General features: G+C 38.5%; 1 protein-coding gene across 1 annotated transcript; it reads right to left on the minus strand.

Annotated features, from left to right (window-relative positions):
• Positions 1-17: 17 nt before the first annotated feature.
• On the minus strand, positions 18-7578 carry mc1r (melanocortin 1 receptor). The gene is made up of 2 exons (XM_039763407.1): positions 7274-7578; positions 18-3559 (listed from the first exon to the last, which is right to left on the minus strand). Exon 2 carries the CDS (start codon positions 3503-3505, stop codon positions 2483-2485), a length of 1023 nt encoding a protein of 340 aa, XP_039619341.1. The 5' UTR covers positions 3506-3559; positions 7274-7578; the 3' UTR covers positions 18-2482.
• Between the last annotated feature and the right edge of the window lie 12862 nt (positions 7579-20440).

The following is a 20440-nucleotide window of genomic DNA, read 5'->3' on the forward strand; positions in this document are numbered from 1 at the left end:
CGCAATATGGCGGCGACGTTGACGTGCGATGCTACTGGTCATGCGGCGTCTAGTAATTCTATGTCTGTGGGCGGCACGCCCGATACTTCTGGGATAGGATCAATCTCCTCGACACGTGATGGAATTGAACTGGCATGGTAAATAGTATCAATATTTTCTTGGTTTTATCACTCCTCTGATATGTTAAACAAATAAATGTAATATTAAATTTGCTTCAACTGTTTGCCAAGAATACAGACTTTACTCCTCAACCTTAGAGACTTTAAAGTTCGCTTGTTCGTTTTTACCCCGCTGTAGAACCCCAGTTTACCACCAAACCAGTACGCAACGAGTTGTGTTGACAGGCCTGTTGAAGACGAAACGAATTCGGACAAGTTATTCAATAGCAGTAAAGAGCCAAACGGGAACAGAAAATTATTCTGCTATTGTTGGCCTGTGTTGCAAATTTACTAATAATTGGAAACATCTAAAAGACAAACTAGAATGAATGTGGCAGTTTATGGCGAATTCGTTCGAATCTACCAGATCGTGCACTGTTTCATGACGGTGACCGTTAAGCAAAGTGAAAAGAAAAAGGTCGTATAAAAAACACTCTACCTCTTCATAGTAATATTTATACAGAAACGCTCAAGCTACATGAAGGTCCTCGAAAAATACTCTCAGGATAAGACAGATTCCTGATTTTATTTTGCCCTATGTACATGCACGGTTAATCTTATAGTAACAGTTTATGCAGAAATTGTGGAAATCGATTCTCCTTTTCAGCGTATTGGTGCTTGCCAGGCGCAATTTTAAATGATCAATATTCATAATATTCATCCTGCCTTATTTCTGAATTTGATTTCAGTTACGGCGCGTGCAGAATCCGATGTATGGGCTGACCTGTCCTTATGATACACTTAAATTAAAATAGTATATTTATATGGGGTAAACAAAAGTGTGCACTGTGGCGCAGTAGTTAGTGCAACTGTATTGCGCTAGATGCCCGCAACCCGCCAATGTAAACGTTGAAGTTATTTTTTGTTCGGGTTTCACTTTCCTCCAAAATCTCGCAGAGAACGATTTATTTGATAACTCAAAGCTGTTCTGCGCGAGTAGGAGTGTGTTCCGCGATGGACTAGTGCACCGCTGAGAAGATTCCTGCCAGAGCTTAAGCTTCTCCTGACTTTAAACCTGAGTATTAAAAATGGACAAATCGATATATATGGATCTTTGGATTTTGTTTAAGTTAATGATCATATAAGAAACAGAAAATGTTGATAATTGCGATCACTTGCAAAAGGCAGAAAAACGTTTAGACGATTTAAATAAGCCAATGTCTCATTTTGGCTACTTGTAAACTAGTGGTGCTTCAGGTGAAACGAATACGCGTTGGATGACACTGCAGTCTGGTGTTCTTAAGCTTTATATTATTATTGGTTGAATGATCAATATTACATAGAGTTCTTTTACAGTTTTTCATGTTACTATCATATAAATATGTATGTAGCTTGTCATAATTAATAGTACAAAACGATATGTTTTAAAAGGTTCCACAGTGTAGCGAAACCTCGAGTAAATGTTTTTATTTAACTACATACATGATTTTGAAATGAGGGGAAGCACAAGTGAGCATAAAGCGAAACAAGTTTGTAATCTTTTGATTATTTAAACAGAGATCTCACCTTTCCAGTATGCTTATACCATGCCGGCTGGGCAGGTTTAGGTATTTGATTGGTACGAAAGGTATCGTGCGGTTTGTTGACCGAAGTGGGTTGATCAGGAGCGTTCTGTTCAATAAGCAGTCCTGTCAAGACAAAATCGGTCTTTGGTGTGTGCCTGCATGTCCTGTCTGTCCTTGCTTCCCTGTCGGGACACTATAACGTATAGTATCTGTAACTATAAAACATACGTGTAAGTGGAAAGTCCATACCTACAAAGTATAAAGCGGTTTATAAATACAATGACTGTTAAAATAATATTTTGTCATATGTAAATTATATTACTTAAACGTTTTCCTTTTTACAGGTGTTACTGTAAAACAAATGTACAAGAGAGCGTGCTTTTTTAATTTATAACGATCGAGTTAGAAGCAGGGTGTTTGTGGTGGAAATAACGTGTGCTTCATTTTGACAGAAGAAAACTGATATCTGCCTTATGATGTAAAATGTTAAAATTATTATAAGAGATCGGGGACAGCAAAGAGTTTGGTTCTGAAATGGGTCGAGCTTACTTTTGGTTTTGCGCAAAGAAAATCAGTGTGAATCCATTCTGTATTGTTTCACATTGTTACATTAGAATGTTCACGCTTTTGACGTGGAGTTCACACTGACGTCAAGAGTTGTTTCAACCCCGATGCTATGTACAGAACACGGAACTTTTTCACATCTTAAAAGCAGTTTACAACACGGCATTGTGTTCTTTGCTGTACATAGACAGGCATTGTGCAGTTCACTTTACAAACATCGCTTAAGCTGTCTTGCGTTACATTTTAAAATCAATTTCAGAGCTTTGTACAACTTAAACATTCAAAGCAGTGCAGTTGCCAGGAACAGAATAGCAGCTCCTTTAGTGTCTTCCGCAGTTCTTGACTCCTGAAGGCGTAGATGACAGGATCTATGAGGGAGTTGCAGATGATGAGAATGAGAAACAGGTTAAAATGACTAAAGTAGCACACGCAGAGCGGGTTGCTGGGGCAAGTGATGATTAGCGTCAAGTGCAGGAAGAAGGGCCCCCAGCAGACCAAGAAAACCCCGAGCAGGATGGTGAGGGTGACGGCACCTTTCATGTTCGTGGCCTGCTGTTGGTGCCGGAGCTTCTGGAAGGCGTTGATTCGCTTGGAATGGATGTGCGCCAGGGTGAACATTTGTAGGTAGAGCCCAGCCATGAAGATGAGCATGGCGAAGAAAAAAGCAATGAGGCAGATGATGACGGCGATGTTCATATAATATACTATGAACAGAGTGCTGGAGATGGTGCTCGCAGCCCAGATGGCAATAATGATGACGACTGCTCGCTGTGTGGTCATAATGTTATGGTACCTCAAGGCGTAAAAGATAGTGACATAGCGGTCTGCAGCGATCGCGACCAGAAAGGAAAGGGAGGACACCACAGAGCTGCAAATCATCATGTCGAGCACATTGTCCATGAGCCGTAGGATATCATAGGTGACCACAAGCACCCCCTGATCAATCAGAAGCATGAACAGGGTCTCCACCACGTTGCTGACGCTGACTAGCATGTCTGAGACGGCGAGGCAGCAAATGAAGTAGTACATCGGGGAGTGCAGGTTTCGGTTTTTTATGATGGCCAGAATCACCAAAATATTTTCCACAAGGCTCACCAGCCCAAGGGTCAAAAATAGCTCGTTGGGGATCATGATTCTGTTGCATCCCGTCATGGACATGTTGCTGTAGGAGACGTTGATGGTCCCGTTTTCACCGTAGAACGCGTCCGCCGAGTTATCCACGTATCGACTCCGAGGGCTATACGTGCTGAAGTTCATATCTGCAAGCAGCCTGACCATTTAGCTCAGCAGTCTTCTAGCAGGTTTACGAGGGAGGCGCAGTCTACTCGAAGTCTTGAGCGGGAGAACAGAAAGAAACACGTTAACATTGGTTTAAGACCTATTTTCCATATCTCAAAACTAGGTACATTGTTGCAGCGATATAAAATATACAGGCATATATATTAACAGAGACGACCTAGGTTAGTGCGCATAAAAAAACAAAAAGCAGAAAGGGGTACAAATGGCGAAAAAAAAAACATTTTTACCATTTCAGCGTCAACGGGTGAAAACAAACTTCATTTTTTCGTTACCTTTCCTAGCATGAAATTTATTAACTCATTCTTTGAAACTATAACCGTTATTCATGTGCAGGGTCGTGAGGTACTTGTGTTTTAACTTTTATTTGCGACTCATTTTTTAAAGACTTTTATTACCAACGGTACGAAGTTATTGCGTCTAATAGAAAGGTCAAAAATATGATCAAAAAACATTTTGTGCACGTTCGGTAAATGAATGGCGGCGGTCTTGACGAGTTTTATAATTTATGCAGCTCTAATTTCTATATCGTTTGGGATCCCGAAGTGCTCATATTCATTATGTTTAATAGTGCGCTATTAAAAATAAACGTGCGAGAGTGCTTCTTCGGAGTAATGGTTCGCAATAATACCATTCATATGAAGGTCCCAGAAAGCACCTGTTTATTCAAATCTCTAACATGCGCCAGACAACAAATAACAATGCACAGATGGTACAAGATTTGTGAAATACTAATGGGTTTCTCATTTTAAAAGAACTTTTGCTGCATACAGTAACACAGGCCGGGTTCGGGTTTTCTTAATTTTATTGTCATGCTAGGTAACCTGCCATATATTAACTATTTTCTTTCCTACATATGACGAAGTTTTTCAAAGCACAAAGAACCATCTTCATATGCAAAGAACACTTCCCAGAATAATTATTTTTAAGAGTTTAGCAAAATTGATCAATGTCATTGGGTTTAGTTAAAATGGGAAGACCTTTTAAAATACGTTATTTGTAACGAGCGTATTTTTACAAAATTGTCCGTGATAAATAATGGAATGCCTTGTTTGAACCAGCGAGGTACATCACGAAAATGCTCTGCATGCGGTTACTTGTTTCTTCTTCTTCTTCTTGTCATTTTGGTATTCTTGTTTTCTTCCAGAGATGTTCGCATCAGGTTAAACGGCAACTCTAAACTAGTCCAGTAAGTGCGCGAATATGCCTTGCAATGGACTGTCCCTGTTGAGAGTTTTTCTCCGTTATTTTTTTACTTGGGAGATACACTGAACTGTGAACTCCGTGACCCTGAGCTTGATTAATGGGGATCGGAACAGGATAGATAGATGGGCGATCGAATGAATGTGTTAATTGTGCTTCTAGTTGTCGATTGCTTGTTTATTCGTTTCCTATACTTAAGTGTATACTTATTTATTTCTTTATGTAAATAGCTGTTTAGTTAATTGGTTAATTAAATGTCTATCCATTTTTATTAAGTTAGCCATTTTTATTAAGTTGTTCTTCAGTTTGTCAGACAAGCCGGCGAGATGAATATGTTTATAAATCCAAAATGTACTCCAACACAACGTTGACTGGCACGTATTCTTTTAATGGATAGAAAGAGGCGGCTTTTATGTTGCCACAGACAAAAACTGTCAAAGTAGAAGCGCTGCTAATTATTTCCTCCGAAATGTTCAAACCTTTTTAACACACATTTTGTAATATCGCTATGAAATTCCATATATGGAATATTCCTTTTTGAGAAATGGGCCTCTTCTTGTACATTGTACACAGTATAATCTTTCAGCTTTCCTATTAAACATTTTAGTGGTATTGGTATCTATGCAGTATAATCCATGGGGTTCAATTACTGTGCTTTTAAGGTTTTCACATCGGTGACGATTTTAATCGCACAATACATTTCACACTCCAACTCACTTTTTGAATATGGGTGGAGACCCTCTGAATTTGCTTACTTTTGATTAATCTGTTTTAAGGCTTTTTAATGTAACTTGCTGCAAGTGCCGGACACTGTTAAAAATAATGGTATTTTAATGGCGCTTTATAGTTCTTTACTAAGTTGTGTGTTTCCTCATAGGGCCATTGCTTGACAAAGCGCAATTTCATTGTGGGAAGAGGTCTTTGCATATGACGTTGGTTTTTTTCTGTTTTGAAAAACTTTACAATATGTAGAAAAAAATTAAATCTTTCATGTATGGTAGAATTAAGAAAACCTGAACAAAGCCTTCTGTGATATTGTATGCAGCGAGAGTCCTTTTAAAATCACGAACCACTGTTATTTTTTAAATTTGTTACCATCTATTCAAGGCTATTTACTGCATGGAGCCTGTTACCGATCTAAATAAGTAAAGGTTTGTTCTGGAACCTTCATGTGGGATCGGTCTTTTGGGAACCAAAAATGGTTCTCCTATGGTATCGCTCTAAAGAAGCACAATACCACCTTAATTTTTAAGAGTGAGTTTGCACATTCGTCCCAAGTCAGTATTTATTTTTTCAGGGTACTCGCCGGGTGTGGGTACGGGGAGGTGGGACCTATCCGGGCAGCTTCAGGTGCAAGTCAGAAACCCACTGCAATGCAAGACACACACACAATTACACATGGTCTGCACGTTCACGCATACTGTGCCGTGTTATAGTCACAAGCCGTTACAGTTAAGGATTCAGAATGCACAGTAAATCGATGCATTTGTTGGTCGCATTCTCTGTTAATTTAGTGCAATGCAGTTAATGATTATACCGATTTTTATTTTTGGATGTCACAGGTCCAAGCGAACGCACGCACGTAGTGACTTGTAATTGGAACTGAATGCACATGTTGGATTTGTAAGGAAATTCTACAAGGCGTTCACCTTCACTGAAAGACCCTGTAAACTTGGCATGGGGCGTCAGTCATCACAGAAGCCATTCTGCCACGGATCATTAGCAATTTTTTCCGTTTTTGCACATTTTGTGAGCACGTGAAATGATGTCACGCAACAGGACAGCATTCTGTTAGCGCGTTACTTGAGTATTAATTTTGAAATTTGAGTTAGTGGCCAACTGCTGAATAAACAGATATACTAAGACAAATCAGAACCACGCAGTGAATCCATTACGTTTGATTAAAGACCTCAGTGTTCACCGGTGTATCTGGAAGAAGTAAAATGCGCAGTTCGATGCATTTCTATGGAAACCTGGAAATATAGAGAAATCAAAAATTAAGCCACCGAATTAAACATGATGGAGCAACATGGACAGAATGGCAGTAGCTACGGAGATGTCTTAGTGCCTCAGTATGTTAGGGACCGCCACTACAATAGTGAGCGACACCGACCTATCGGCGTTGTTCGCATGTAAGTTTTAATTTCTTATTAAAGTTTTCTTAAAGGTGAACACCAGATATAAAGGCGATGCGTTGTTAAAACCCTGTAAAACATGCATATGAATTCCACAGTGAGAAGCGAACGTGCTCATATTCTGTTTTTAAACAGTTACGAAGCTTCTTTCCGATATGTCTCTATCATAAAACTTAATTTGGTGACACGATGGTGGCACATGAGAATCTTTCAGTAAAAGTGCAGATGCCACACGCCTTCCTTTTCCCATTTAATTTCTTTATTCGTTTTGCGCTTCTTGAAACGAATGCCATGGAGATAACTGGGCTGTGATTCAATTCTAAAAGAATTTAAATAAAAGGCTCGCATGCAGATGTAAAACATAACGGTGATTATCAATGAGCAATAAAAAGAAAGAGGAGACTCCACTTACATGTACAAGGGGGTTTCTTCTTGAGTATCCTTTCCTGCTGATTTCTTTCTTTTTCTTGGAATCGAAGTTTATTAAAGTTTAGTAACCTGAAAATTAGCGTTCATTTCATTTGTCGTTTTAATGGTGCTAGTGTAGGACTCCTCAGGAAGATGCCACTTGAAGTGGGAGCCTGCTGTGTGCTCTTTTGTTAAAGTTTATTCTTTTTTTTCCAATTTATTATTATGTTGGTGTCTTGATAAGCTTCTGAAAAAATCCAGAGTGGCAGAGCTCAGGAATGTATAATTGCAGCAAACATCTGCAGGGTTAGTCCATGAAAAATTAAACGACATGTAATAAGCGGAAACGCAGCGCTCATCTTAATAAACGGGGCTCTCCGCATTCGACTCCTCCTATCAAGTGGATGACAGACCCCATGACGGCTTTCTGTTGCGCGCTGAAGGGATCCTAACCATGAAGGGGAGGGGGCTGCGCTATTCAATTTATTGAACGGAAATTATAAATGGCTGATGTGTTCAAATTACTGGGCGGTTTAAGATTAAGGACCATAACCTATAAGATCATACAGTAAGTGCCCGAAAGTATGCTTAGAATGCAGTTCAGGATCAATAGGAACGCATTGACGAAAACTGGGATATTGGTTAAACGTTAAGTATATGATATTGTAAACGTAAACTAACTCAGATTATTTAAATGCAAGTGATGAGCTAAATGTTTATTGTTTCTGGAATGCTTGAAAATGCTGAAATGCAGGACGTTACTTTTCCAACAACAACAAACCACATTTATTTCTATAGCACATTTTCGTAGGAGGTAGTTCAAAGAAACAGTTTAAAGAAAAGAAAAATAAAGTAAATTAGGTGAGAATAATGATGAATAAGTAAAAAAAAAATCAATATGCTTACATAACATTCTGTAGATATATCGTTGGTAGAAACGTAGAGTCCTTATATATATATATATATATATATATATATATATATATATATATATATATATATATAATATGGTATTGTATGTTACTAAAGAGGAATATGATGGTAAGATGAAATGGCCAGGAGGGCTGAAAAAAATCTACAGGGATTCCATGGCCAGCCCAGCCCACCTGGCATTCTGGCTAATTTAAATGTTCTTAAGTTGCTCCTTAGTGTTTCAGGCTTTGACCCAGAGTATTCAATGCAGTGGGACTCGTGGACCATTTGGAGCTCCCACCTTTATTCAGGCATCACGTGTGGCTGCACAGTTCCTTGATCAGGGGTTTCCAGATTTCAAGTAACTTTTCAAATTACTTATTTCCCCCAAACTACAGTATTGCAGAACGTCTAAAAATCTCACATATCTCATCACATAATATTCTTATACCTACTTTATCCCAGGTTAGGGTTTGAAGCAGCCTGTGCCTGCTGCATTTTTATTGCAAGACTGGAAGCAGCCCTAGAGGGGGCACCAACTCATGCCATTGTCCACCCAGTCCCTGGGCATCACCAGAACATTTTTGCTGTTTCCCATGGCCATTAAAGAATCTCCCAATTTTCATTCCAAGTTCACACTTAAAAATAAAGGTGCCAGAGTTGTTCTTCAGAGTGATGCCATGCATAGGGGAACCATTTTTAATTCTCAAAAGACCCATCCACATGAAGGTTCCAGAAAGACATTTTATTTATTTACATCCCTAACAGGCTCCATGCAGGAAATAACCATGAACAGATGGTAACAGATTTGTGAAATACCAATGGGTCATGAATTTTAAAGGAATCTTTTTTCATACAATAATGCAGGCTGAGTCCAAGTTTTCATAATCTGTTAGTGTCCTGCTATGTAACCTGCCATAAATGAAAGATTTCAGTTTTTTCCTACATATTAGGGAGTTTTTTTTTTAAAGCACAGAGAACCAACATTATATGCAAAAAACCCTTCCCAGAAAAAAATTGTTCTTCGGTCAAGCAATAGGTCTACGAGGAACCACACAAAAAAATATAAAGCGCCATTAAAGAACTAGTATTTTTAAGAATATACAGTACTTTCTTAATCAGGGTCGTTGTACTTGCCTTAAAGGAAGTACAGTATTTACTTGTCTGTATTTAAATTGAACCTAAATTTGCTCCTGCAGTTTCAGAGTGGTTCCTCTGCAGTATGGCTCTAAATCTGTTTTGGTATTGTGTAATTTATGAAGCAATCTGCTTATTATTGAAGCTTTCAGACAAGTGGATCTTTTAGAAATGAATGTTTTAAACGTTTTAGAAAATATATATTACAAATTAAATAAACATATTGTGTGATTACTCTAGACTCATCACTATAAGGTGGGGAAATGAAAAGAGTAGACCAGAAAATCCATGTGTTTGTTACCAGAAAAACTAACAATCATTTGTCAAAAGAAAAATAGATTCCAGAAAGATTAAGCTTTAGAGTTCTAAACCAGAAAATTAGCACAAAGGCACTTTCAGATGATTTCAGAAAGTATTTGCAAACCTATACATCCTCAAGGCAATGAGATTCGGGAGCTGCTGTGCCAAGTGTGCCATGCTGTTCAACTTGAAGTCACGTATTGTGACAGCATCCTCAGCAGACTATCACAGGTCTTGTAAACACTTAAGGGCATGGATTCCTAAAATCACTGCCTGCTTAAGGGGGTCTCAAAAGGAGAACAGGGTGAAGTTTTTTCATTCCCCCATGTGTCCATGTAGGTCACCTTCTCTGGGAAAAGAAATGAACTTCAGTTTAAGTGTAAAGTTCATAAACTTGTAAAGGGTCACATAAAGCCCTTAGTTTTCTCAGGTTTATGGGATGAGCATTATTATTAAGAAAAACACATATACTTTAATGAATAAAGTAATACAGATTATCCATAGTGCAAGAATTATAAAAGAGTAGCAGAATATTTTATAGCCTGTGGGCCCCTTCTGATGTTAACTTTTTGTTAGTTGCATTTTACAACACAAATGTGACAATCTTTGTTCATAACAAAACACCCTATTATGCTTTTTAGATAACAGTTGTCGTTATTAAAATTTACGGTGTTGTAACTGCTGAGATTGGCATCTTAGCCGATAGATGCAGTGTCATCCAACTGTGAACAAAAAAGTAAGGAGCTGCACAACACAGAAAACAGCACTGCAGCCCTTCTCCTACACTGTTTTCTTACATTTGTGGTGAAAAATTTCCATACACTCATATAACAGACACATATGTCAGGGCAGCAGTCCAGTGATTTCTACAACTGTTCTTTCCCTGTGGCAGAATGTTTATTGGAGAAAAAAAATCAGAAATGTGGTGTAAAGTTTTAATTTATTATGGGTTTTCTGAAACCATCTTAGTGTCACAATGATACATACAGGGTCAAAAATATACATGTATTTAGCACAGTTCATCTCAGTCAGATGCTTCTGATAGAAATCAGCATGCTTCTGGCACAATTCATGTTCTTTGCAGAACTTGTAGAAGTTAACACAATTTGTTGGTTTCCTGGCAAATACGCAACTTTTAAGTACAATGCACATATTTTCAGTGGAGTCAGGATTTTTTGATGGACATTCCAAACATCTAATGTTAGTCTTGTTTAGCCATTGCAAAACTAGTGTTGATGTGTGGTTAGGGCAACTGTCCCATTGGAACACTCAATTGTGTCCAAGTTCCAATGTTCAAGCTGATTGTTTGAGTTTCTGCTGTAGAATTCTGATCTAATCCTCTTTCTTCATTATTCTGTTCCCATTGTGTAGTGCACCAGTACCAATGGCAGGCAAACAGCCCCCGTGCATGTTGCTTCCACTACTATGTTTAACAGTTGACACTGTTCCTAGGGTTAAATGCCTCACAATCTTTGTCTCATCTGACCATAAAGCTTTCCTCAAGAAGGCATTTTCTGTGTCCATGTGATCAGCCACAAACTAGTCGAGTTTGAAGGTGTCGATTTTGGAGTAGGGGCTTCTTTCTTGGATGGCAGCCTCTTGGCCCATGGCAATATAAAACTTGCTTGACTGTGGAAAGTGACACAAGTGCTCCAGCAGCTTCTAGCTCTTGGCAAAACTAATTATTGGTGATTCATTGATTGTATCTGACCATCTGGACCAATTGCCTCTCAGCTGTGGGGACAGTTTGGGTCTTTTTACGGACCTCGGCAAAGTGACTACAGCTCCTGATAACTTGTGTTTACAAACACTTGTTTGAACTGATGATAATGAAATCTGAAATTGTTGAGAATTGTCTCCAAGAGACATTTTGATTTGTGCAAATCTATGATCCTCTTTCCCATTGTAATGTCAGTCGGTCATTTTTCAACCCACTTAGTCCTGAAATGGGTCGTGGGGGGGTGCTGGGAGCCTATCCCAGCTAGCATAGGGTGTAAGGCAGAAACAAACTTTGGGCAGGGTTCTAGTTCATCGCAGGGCAAACACACATACACCTCAACCACACTGTAAGAGCTATTTTCCCAGTTCTATAAGATTCTAATATTTTACTAGATGACAATGCATAATCTATGGGAGGTTCCTATAACCCCCGTAAATAGAATTGTATTGGTATATTCCTGCCATTTCTAACAGTTTTGACTAAAACAACAATCTTCAGTTAGTGACAGCCTTGCCTTGAGTAAGGTATGGAAGGCATAAGGTTTTAAATCATGCCTGGGCACATGCTTATGTGCCAATCGGCCTATGGGTCTTTTGAGTGTGTGAAGTAAATATGTAAGAAAACAGCATTTAATTTATGTGCTGTGCCGTACGTGTAAAGCGTACAGAAGAAGAAGCTAAAAATTTTTTAGTTTATAAGAATTTAAGAATCTTTAAGTAGAGAAGAAGAAGTAAAGAACTTTTAAGTACAGAAATAACTAAAGTTTCTCAAGAAAAGCCAAGTTTAGACAAGATACTTTTTTCCCTTTTTTTTGCCTTTTATTCTACGTGTGTAACTATTTTTTCTTTTATTCTTGTGTGGATTATTTGCTTTTAACTTTCACTAAATATTTTAAAATGAACTGTTGGACTTTGAAATTTCTTTCGGCATGCGTTTTACCCGTGTTTGACCACACCTTATTTTGGCAGCTACACACACATTAGAGCCAATTTAGTATCACTAATCCACCTAACCTGCATGCCTTTGGAAGGAAATTGGAGCACCCGGAGGAAACCCACGCAGACACACGGAGAATATGCAAACTCCATGCAGGGAGGACCCAAGATGGGAAAAGGAATAGTTGTAGAAATCATTGAAAGCCCAATACTGCTTTGAATATGAATATATATGGCTGTGGTGAATTTCAGCAGGTTTCACTCCCTTTGCTAAAAGAACTATCACTACAGGACGTTGTCCAGTACTGGTGCAATCCCACTGTGGAGTGTCCATGTTCATTTGAACTTGTCTTCAACTAGACTAATGGCAGAGCACTGCGCTGTGCATGTTCGAGCTATCCATAAGCCATCATGAATGCGTATTGTGTCAGCTTCTACCTGTTTTAGTCAGATTGACAGACAGAACTTTAATTTTCAAATTGCCTTTACTTTTGAATGTATCCTTTATTTAAAGTAATACACCATGGAAATATGGTACACATTAACCTGTAAGTTTCATCCATCCATTTTCTCAACTGGCTTTCTCCACTACAGCATTGTGGGAAATGGTAACCTATTTCTGAAGTATTGGGTACAAAGCAGGAAATCAGCCTGTCCCAGGACACACACTTACACATTCTGTCATTTTGAATCAGTTTAGAGTTGCAAGCTAATCTAATGAATCCATTTTTGGGATGTGGGAGGCCCCAGGACTACTTGTAGAAGACCAACATAGACATGATTTGAAATGCAGCCTCCAGGACTGGACGTACACATGTACTCACCTACAATACTCTCATAGTGGACTGATTTAGAATTGTTAATTGTACACGCCCCAGATAGATAGATAGATAGATAGATAGTTAGATAGATAGATAGATAGATAGATAGATAGATAGATAGATAGATAGATAGATAGATAATTAATCCCCAGGGGAAATTCACAAAATTCACATGGAAGGAGACTAGAGAAGCCACACAAACATAGAGGCCCCACACAAATAAGGAACAGGAGTAGGCTTATGTGCACACACGTTGGGCCATTTTAGAGTCAACTACTATACTAATTTGCATATAACTGGAAGGCAAAGCAAAAACCTGCAAAAAACAAGCCAAAAAAAACACATACAAACAAAGAAGAACATGCAAACTTCACACAGACAATAAGTCAGCCTTGAAATGCCATGAAATCCACCATTCCACTTCAATCTAATCCTAAGCATTTTGTAAGCAGACTTTACTAGGAAAAATGTGCGACTGAACATGCTGGCCACTTCTAATGGGTTTCTTTCTGGAGTTATTTGGGTCCCACTTATAAATGAAAGTGATTTTGTTTCTGAAGTTGATAAAAGGTTCCCACAAATTCTACAATGAGATTCACTAGCCTTTTATTAACATTTAGTCATCTTGATACAGTATATCATAAATGATCAAGCTGTTAGAAAAATGCAAAAATCCAACTTTGTGGATTCTGTGAAAAATGCTATTTTGGGCCCAAATCTGTCATTTAGAAAGAGGGTTAGATAATCATAGAATTATCTGACTTGTAGATCAATGTTTGACAGCTGTGAAGTAGTGACCATGTAATGCAGTCATGGAAATCAATTCATTCAATGTGATTCATCCTCTTTGAGTTTACTTTCCTTTGAGCATCTGTCACTATGATTAGAATTCCAAGAAGCAGATTTCTGATAATATGTGTGAAAAAAAAATCAATTAATAACTCTAATGTTCTACAGGAAACTGACCATTAAGTAACATCACCTTTTTAAATCTGCTTAATCCAAATCAGGACAGTGGGTCAGCCTGGGCACTTGGTAAGAAACAGCCATGGACAGACACGAGTCCATCAGTGGAACCGCTCACACCCACATCCACATTTACCCTTAATCTACCATTAAGTGAATAATTACAAAATGTATATATATATATATATTTCATTATATATATTTCAGTTTTAAGGACCAACCAATATTTTGAAAAACTTCTGTATAGGTTACTAAATATGCCATGGAACCTGCAGTTGGAATTTTGGGATGGCTTTTGATTTAATGTCAACAGTTTATAAGAATCACCTTCAAACAGGAGTACATGGCTTTTAACAAATTTACATGTCTACCTGAATAGCAGGAAAATTATGATAAAAAGTTTTGAACAAATTTTGTGGCATTATTTTGGGCCTCTGATGATGTATTGATTACAACTGCTGTTTGAGTTTTAGTTTATATCTGCAGAGTTTACATATTCTCCATGACTGTGAGAACTTTTCCAGGTTTTCCACATCCCAAAGTGGTACTTACTATTTTTACCAAAAATTTTAAACTGGACAAATGGGCATGAATATACTCTACCTTCCCCAAAACGCTAGATGGCAGCTCCCGTGGAGTGTAGCGGTGCCCCGGATTCCCGGAGGGCATCCTGGGACTTGGAATCCAGTTTCTCAGCCCTGTTGGGTGCCGCCAGAGGGAGCTATTAAAGGACCTGGGGAGTCATGCCTCGCTTACAGCCCGGAAGTATTTTGAAGTCATGAGGACGGAAGCCCCACAGTACTTCCGGGCTGATTAAAGACTTGGGATTCTCCATCTGACCCGGAAGTGCTGGCAAGTCACGTGGGAGGAAGAGTAGGAGCACTTCCAGGTTAAGAAATATATAAAGAACTGGTGGAAACCCACATTACAAGGAGGCAAAAGAAATTAAAATACTTATTGGTGATTTTATCCTGTATCCTGTGTATACATACATACATACATATTTGCATATACTGTATATATTTACATATACATGCGTGTATGTATGTGTATATTGTGGAAGCTATCATATATAATACAATGATACATACTTTATATATATGTATACATTTTTTTCCCCCCAAACAGGAATGTTTAACATGACACCAATGGTTTATTGTATTAGAATTATACTGTCATACGTTATCTGCATCTCCATGGGTACTGTTTAACATCATACCCTGGGTTTATTCTTTCGAGCCTGTTTAAGATTATATTCTAAGTTTATAGTATTTGGAATATATTTCCAATAGATGGCTCTATTGTATTCTTTCTATACCACTGCTTGGGGGCTTGTTTTGTTCTGGACATGCTCTGTCTCTAAGCATGTCAGAGTACTGGGACTTCACAAAGTCTTGTGTAGTCTCACTTGGGGAGGCAAAATGGGGAGGCAGAGGTCTCGGGGAGGAGAGAGAGAAAGCAAGCTATTTCTGATCTATCCTTTTCATCCCTACAATTGTAAGTGCCAACACAACAATAGGCTTCATAACCATAACACCTGGCAAATTGGAAATTAAGGTTAAAGCTATCATATGCAGTAATGTACAACCTTAGTTTAAGATTATAAAATAACAAGAAAAGTTCAGAAGCAATGTCTATATGACCAAACAGTGAACTTTGTGACCTGGAATGTCAAAGGTCTTAATCATGAATTAAAGAAGAAGAAGGTATTCTCTCACCTAACAGGTCTAAATGCCTAGGCAGTATTTTTACAGGAGACTCACTTAATCAGCAAGGATCAGTTTCGGTTACAGAGAGACTGGACTGGCCAATATTCCACTCCAGCTATACAAAGAAAACTAGAGGTGTCCATCCATCCATCCATTATCCAACCCACTATATCCTAACTATAGGGTCACGGGGGTCTGCCGGAACCAATCCTAGCCAACACAGGGCGCAAGGCAGGAAACAAACCTCGGGCAGAGCGCCAGCCCACCGCAGAAACTAGAGGTGTGGGAATCTTAATTCATAGAACAATTTCATTTGTAGTATCAGATGTAGTATCGGATCCTGACGGGTGATATGCGATGGTTATGAGTAATTTAATTGTAAAGTGATTTTGATAAATATCTACACACCCAATGTGGATGATAGAGACTTTATCCAAAATGTATTTGCATCAATTGCTAGCTTGGCCAGAGACTTTAATTGTGTTTTAAATCCAGACCTGGATAATCACACAGTTTTTAATTGATTATAATTTATCACACCCATGGAGATTTCTAAATTTCTACTTAAGAGCATATTTCTTCTTCTCACCAGTACATCATTGTTACTCAAGAATTGATTATTTCTTTACTGATAACAATTTCTTGCCTGTGATCAAGTTTTGCAAATACGACATTACTCTTATCTCCGACCATGCCATCCTGATTATGGAGCTCACGTGACTATGGCCCACATACTCATCTCACAGCTGGTGTCTTAACCCACTGTTATTAGCTGACAAGAACTGTACAGAATTTATATCCAAGCATATTGATTTTTTTAGAGACAAATGCATCCTCTGTGGTTTCTGCAGGAAAACTCTGGGAAACTTTTAAGAGGTCAGATTATCTCATATTACTCCCACAAAAATAAATTACAAAAGAAGAAGGCCTTAGAGTTAATCAATGAAATTACCAGAATAGATCTAGAACAGAGGTGTCGAACTCCAGGCCTGGAGGGCCGCAGTGGCTACAGATTTTCATTCTAACCCTTTTCCTAATCAGTGACCTGTTTTCATTGCTAATTCACATTTTAATAGCCCTGTTAGAAGGATTCAGTCCTCTGAATTGATTCGTTTACTCATTAAAATGCAGCCAAACAGAAATGAGACATGAAAAGAGCCAACAGATGACCAGCTAAACTGGGGCTTTAAACTCCAACCAGTTTCTTAATGAGAAGCCAATTCTTGCTGTTAATTAAACCCCATTATTTAATTTCACGGCTTGTTGTTGCTCTCGTTCTGCCACAGCAGACATTTCCAAAACTGTTGATTTTCTGTTTTACATAAGAATATCGTCAAAGTGTTTTGGTGAGTTGAGTGATCAAACTTACTGAAACCTTCACCTTTCTTTATTTTCAGATATTATATGATGTGGTGGCTTGTTTTGTGTCTCATTGTTTGGCTGCTAGTTAAGAAAAAAGAAACAACTAAAGGGCCTGAGTCAAGTTAATTAAAAGACGTAATTAGCAGCAAAAACTGGTCACTAATTAAGATGGTTAGAATGAAAACCTGCAGCCACTGCGGCCCACCAGGACTGGAGTTCGACACCCATGATCTAGAACATGCCAGGTCTCCAAATGAGGCACTTTTTAGGAAACGTCAGGCTTTACAATCAGAACTCAACCTTTTGACAACAAAAGAAACAGAATAACTCACTTTTAAATCATGACATCATTACTATGAACACGAAAAGAAGGCTAATAAGATATTAGTTCAAAAAAAATCCACAAGCAGGAAGTTCACAGTACAATATCAGTAATCAACACTACAGACGGAGATAGAATCATTGGCCATAAAAATATAATGCATACATTTAGAGACTACTATATGTCCTACTCGGTTTAAAGAATACAAGACACAATCTAATGCATTCTCTGTGCCATCTCTCAGTACAGAGGGATTGGATAATCCTCTGACACTACCGGATTTACTAGACACTATAAACTCAATTCAGAGTGGGAAAGCACCAGGTCCCGATTGCTACCCTGCTGAACTTTATAAAAGACATTTCAATCAAGTTAGCTCCTCTTTCATTATCAATTTTTATAGAAGCCAGAGAGAAGCCATATCTCCTTCTATGTGAATGAGAGGAAGGCCAGTGGAATGGTGAGGATGCAGGAAGTGGAGTTGGCAAAGGTGGATGAGTTTAAATACTTCATATACTTCATACAGAGTAATGTGGATTGTGGAAAAGAGGTGAAAAAGAGACCTCAGGCAGGATGGAATGGGGGGAGAAAATAGTCAGGAGTAATTTGTGACAGAGGGTTATCAACAAGAGCGAAAGGGAAAATCTACAGGACGGTAGTGAGACTAGCTTTGTTATGTGGGTTAGAGACGGTGGCACTGACCAGAAAGCAGGAGACAGAGATGGAGGTGGCAGACTTAAAGATGCTAACATTTGCATTGCGTGTGACGAGGATGGACAGGATTAGAAATTAGTACATTAGAGGGTCAGCTCAGGTTGGATGGTTGGAAGACAAAGTCAGAGAGGTGAGATTGTGTTGGTTTGAACAAGTGCAGAGGAGAGATGCTGGGTATATTTGGAAAAATATGTTAAAGATAGAGCTGCCAGGCAAGAGGAAAAGAGGAAGGCCTAAGAGAAGTTTTATGGATGTGGTGAGAGAGGACATGTAGGTGATGGGTGTGACAAAGCAAGATGTAGAGGACAGGAAGATATGGAACAAGATGATCTGCTGTGGCAACCCCTAATGGGAGTAGCCAAAAGAAGAAAATAGAAGCCTGAGACAATAAATTCTACCTTAAACTTTTTGCCAAGCATTAATTACCGTTTTTCCAAAGAAAAATATGGACTTATTAAAATGTGCATCATACAGACCAATCTCACTTCTGAATAATGATGTTAAGATACTTTCCAAAGTCCTAGACAGAAGGACTGAGAAAATGGTTCCTTCAGTAATATCATAAGACTAAGCCGGATTTTTTTAAAGGTAGACACTTGGCTTCCAATCTTCGACACCTATTTAATGTAATATTTTCACGCATAAAGTCCAACACTCCAGAGATCTTATTAACTTTGGATGCAGAAAAAGCATTTGATATGGATGAATGGGATTACCTATACCACTTTGTATAAATTTGGGTTTGGCTCTAACATATGTTCATGGATCAAACTACTGTATGCCAGTCCAAAAGCTTCAGTTTGTATTAACATTATTTCAGACTACTTCAAAGTAGAATGTGGTACTAGACAAGGATGCCCCTTGTCACCTCTGCTATTTACAATGCATCAGAGATAAAATGGATTTTCAGAGAAGGACAGAAAGTATCACTATTTGCAAATTATATGGTACTGTATATATCAGACCCACAAAATTCAGTGGCTGCACCTCTAACAGTACAAGTAGAATTTCAAAAGATATCTGGACTCAAAATGAGTTTGAACAAAAGTGTGGTTTTTCCGCTGAATTCTCTAGAAAACAGCATTAGATTGGACACCTTACCTTTTATCATTACAGATCAATGTAAATATCTAGGGGTAAACATCACAAGTAAATATAAAGCTATTTTTCAACAAAATTGTGCTGTTTGCATGGACAAAATTAAACAAGACGTGCATAGATGGTCAACCCTCCATCTTACTTATCAGGGAGAATTAACTCTATCAAGATGAATATCCTCCCTAAGTTTCCGTTTCTATTTCAGAACATCCTCATATACATTAACAAGTCATTTTTTAACAAATTAGATTCAATCATAACCTCATTTATTTGGAATTCAAAATATCCACATATCCTAAGGGTGACCCTACAACAACCTAAATCAGAGGCCTCATGGCTCTACCTAATTTTCAACTTTATCACTGGGTGGCAAACATACAAGCTATAAAAACCTGGACACTGACACAAAAAGATGAACACACACTAGCTTGGTCTGCAAAAGAAATTAAATCCTGCAGGACTTCTTTTATATTCCTTGCTTTGTACACCAATAAATACAAGTTATCATCAATATATTAACAACCCAATTGTCCGTAATTCACTCAGAATATGGGACCAATGTAAGAAGCACTTCAAGTAAGAGAATGTTTTATCTGTGGCACCTCTACATGACAAGCACCTTTTTCCACCCTCTCAAACTTACAGTTTTTAATGTTTGGAAAACGCATGGAATTAAATCATTTAGAGAGTGATTGTGAAAATAATCAGCCTTGACACACAGAAAAGGTTTGGGGGCAGCCACCCGTATACTTAATCCCTGAATGCAAAAAGGGCAAGTAAATGCAAAGTTGTGAACAGGTTTGAGTCCAAAAGAGAACTGAATACAAGGGAAGGTTGTCTTGCTTGAAAAGTAGGTTGGTGGAAGTGATGTCATCTGCAAGCAGGAACCGGAAACAAGTTTTTGGGGCTAGAACCAGAAGTGACATCATCGGACTCAGGCAAAATTTCCTATATATGATCTTCAGGAATATCAGAGGAAAGATTAGTGCACCCCTCCACCCCCTGGCTTTCCATGGAATTACCTTTGATTGGTCCCTCTAGCTGTTTCCCATGCACACGCTTGTGACATGAAAGCCCCCAGCCCAGACACATCTGGTCGGGCATACCTGGCCAAGAGGTCATGACTCCGAGAAAGGACATCAGCATTGGCTTGCAGGACCCCTCGCCGATAAACA

The sequence above is a fragment of the Polypterus senegalus genome, chromosome 9 (assembly GCF_016835505.1).
Source record: "Polypterus senegalus isolate Bchr_013 chromosome 9, ASM1683550v1, whole genome shotgun sequence".
Taxonomy (NCBI): Eukaryota; Metazoa; Chordata; class Cladistia; order Polypteriformes; family Polypteridae; genus Polypterus; species Polypterus senegalus.

Bases quoted from the DNA above. Each gene is read 5' to 3' on its own strand.
- mc1r (XM_039763407.1), bottom strand. From the start codon at position 3,505: ATGGTCAGGCTGCTTGCAGATATGAACTTCAGCACGTATAGCCCTCGG.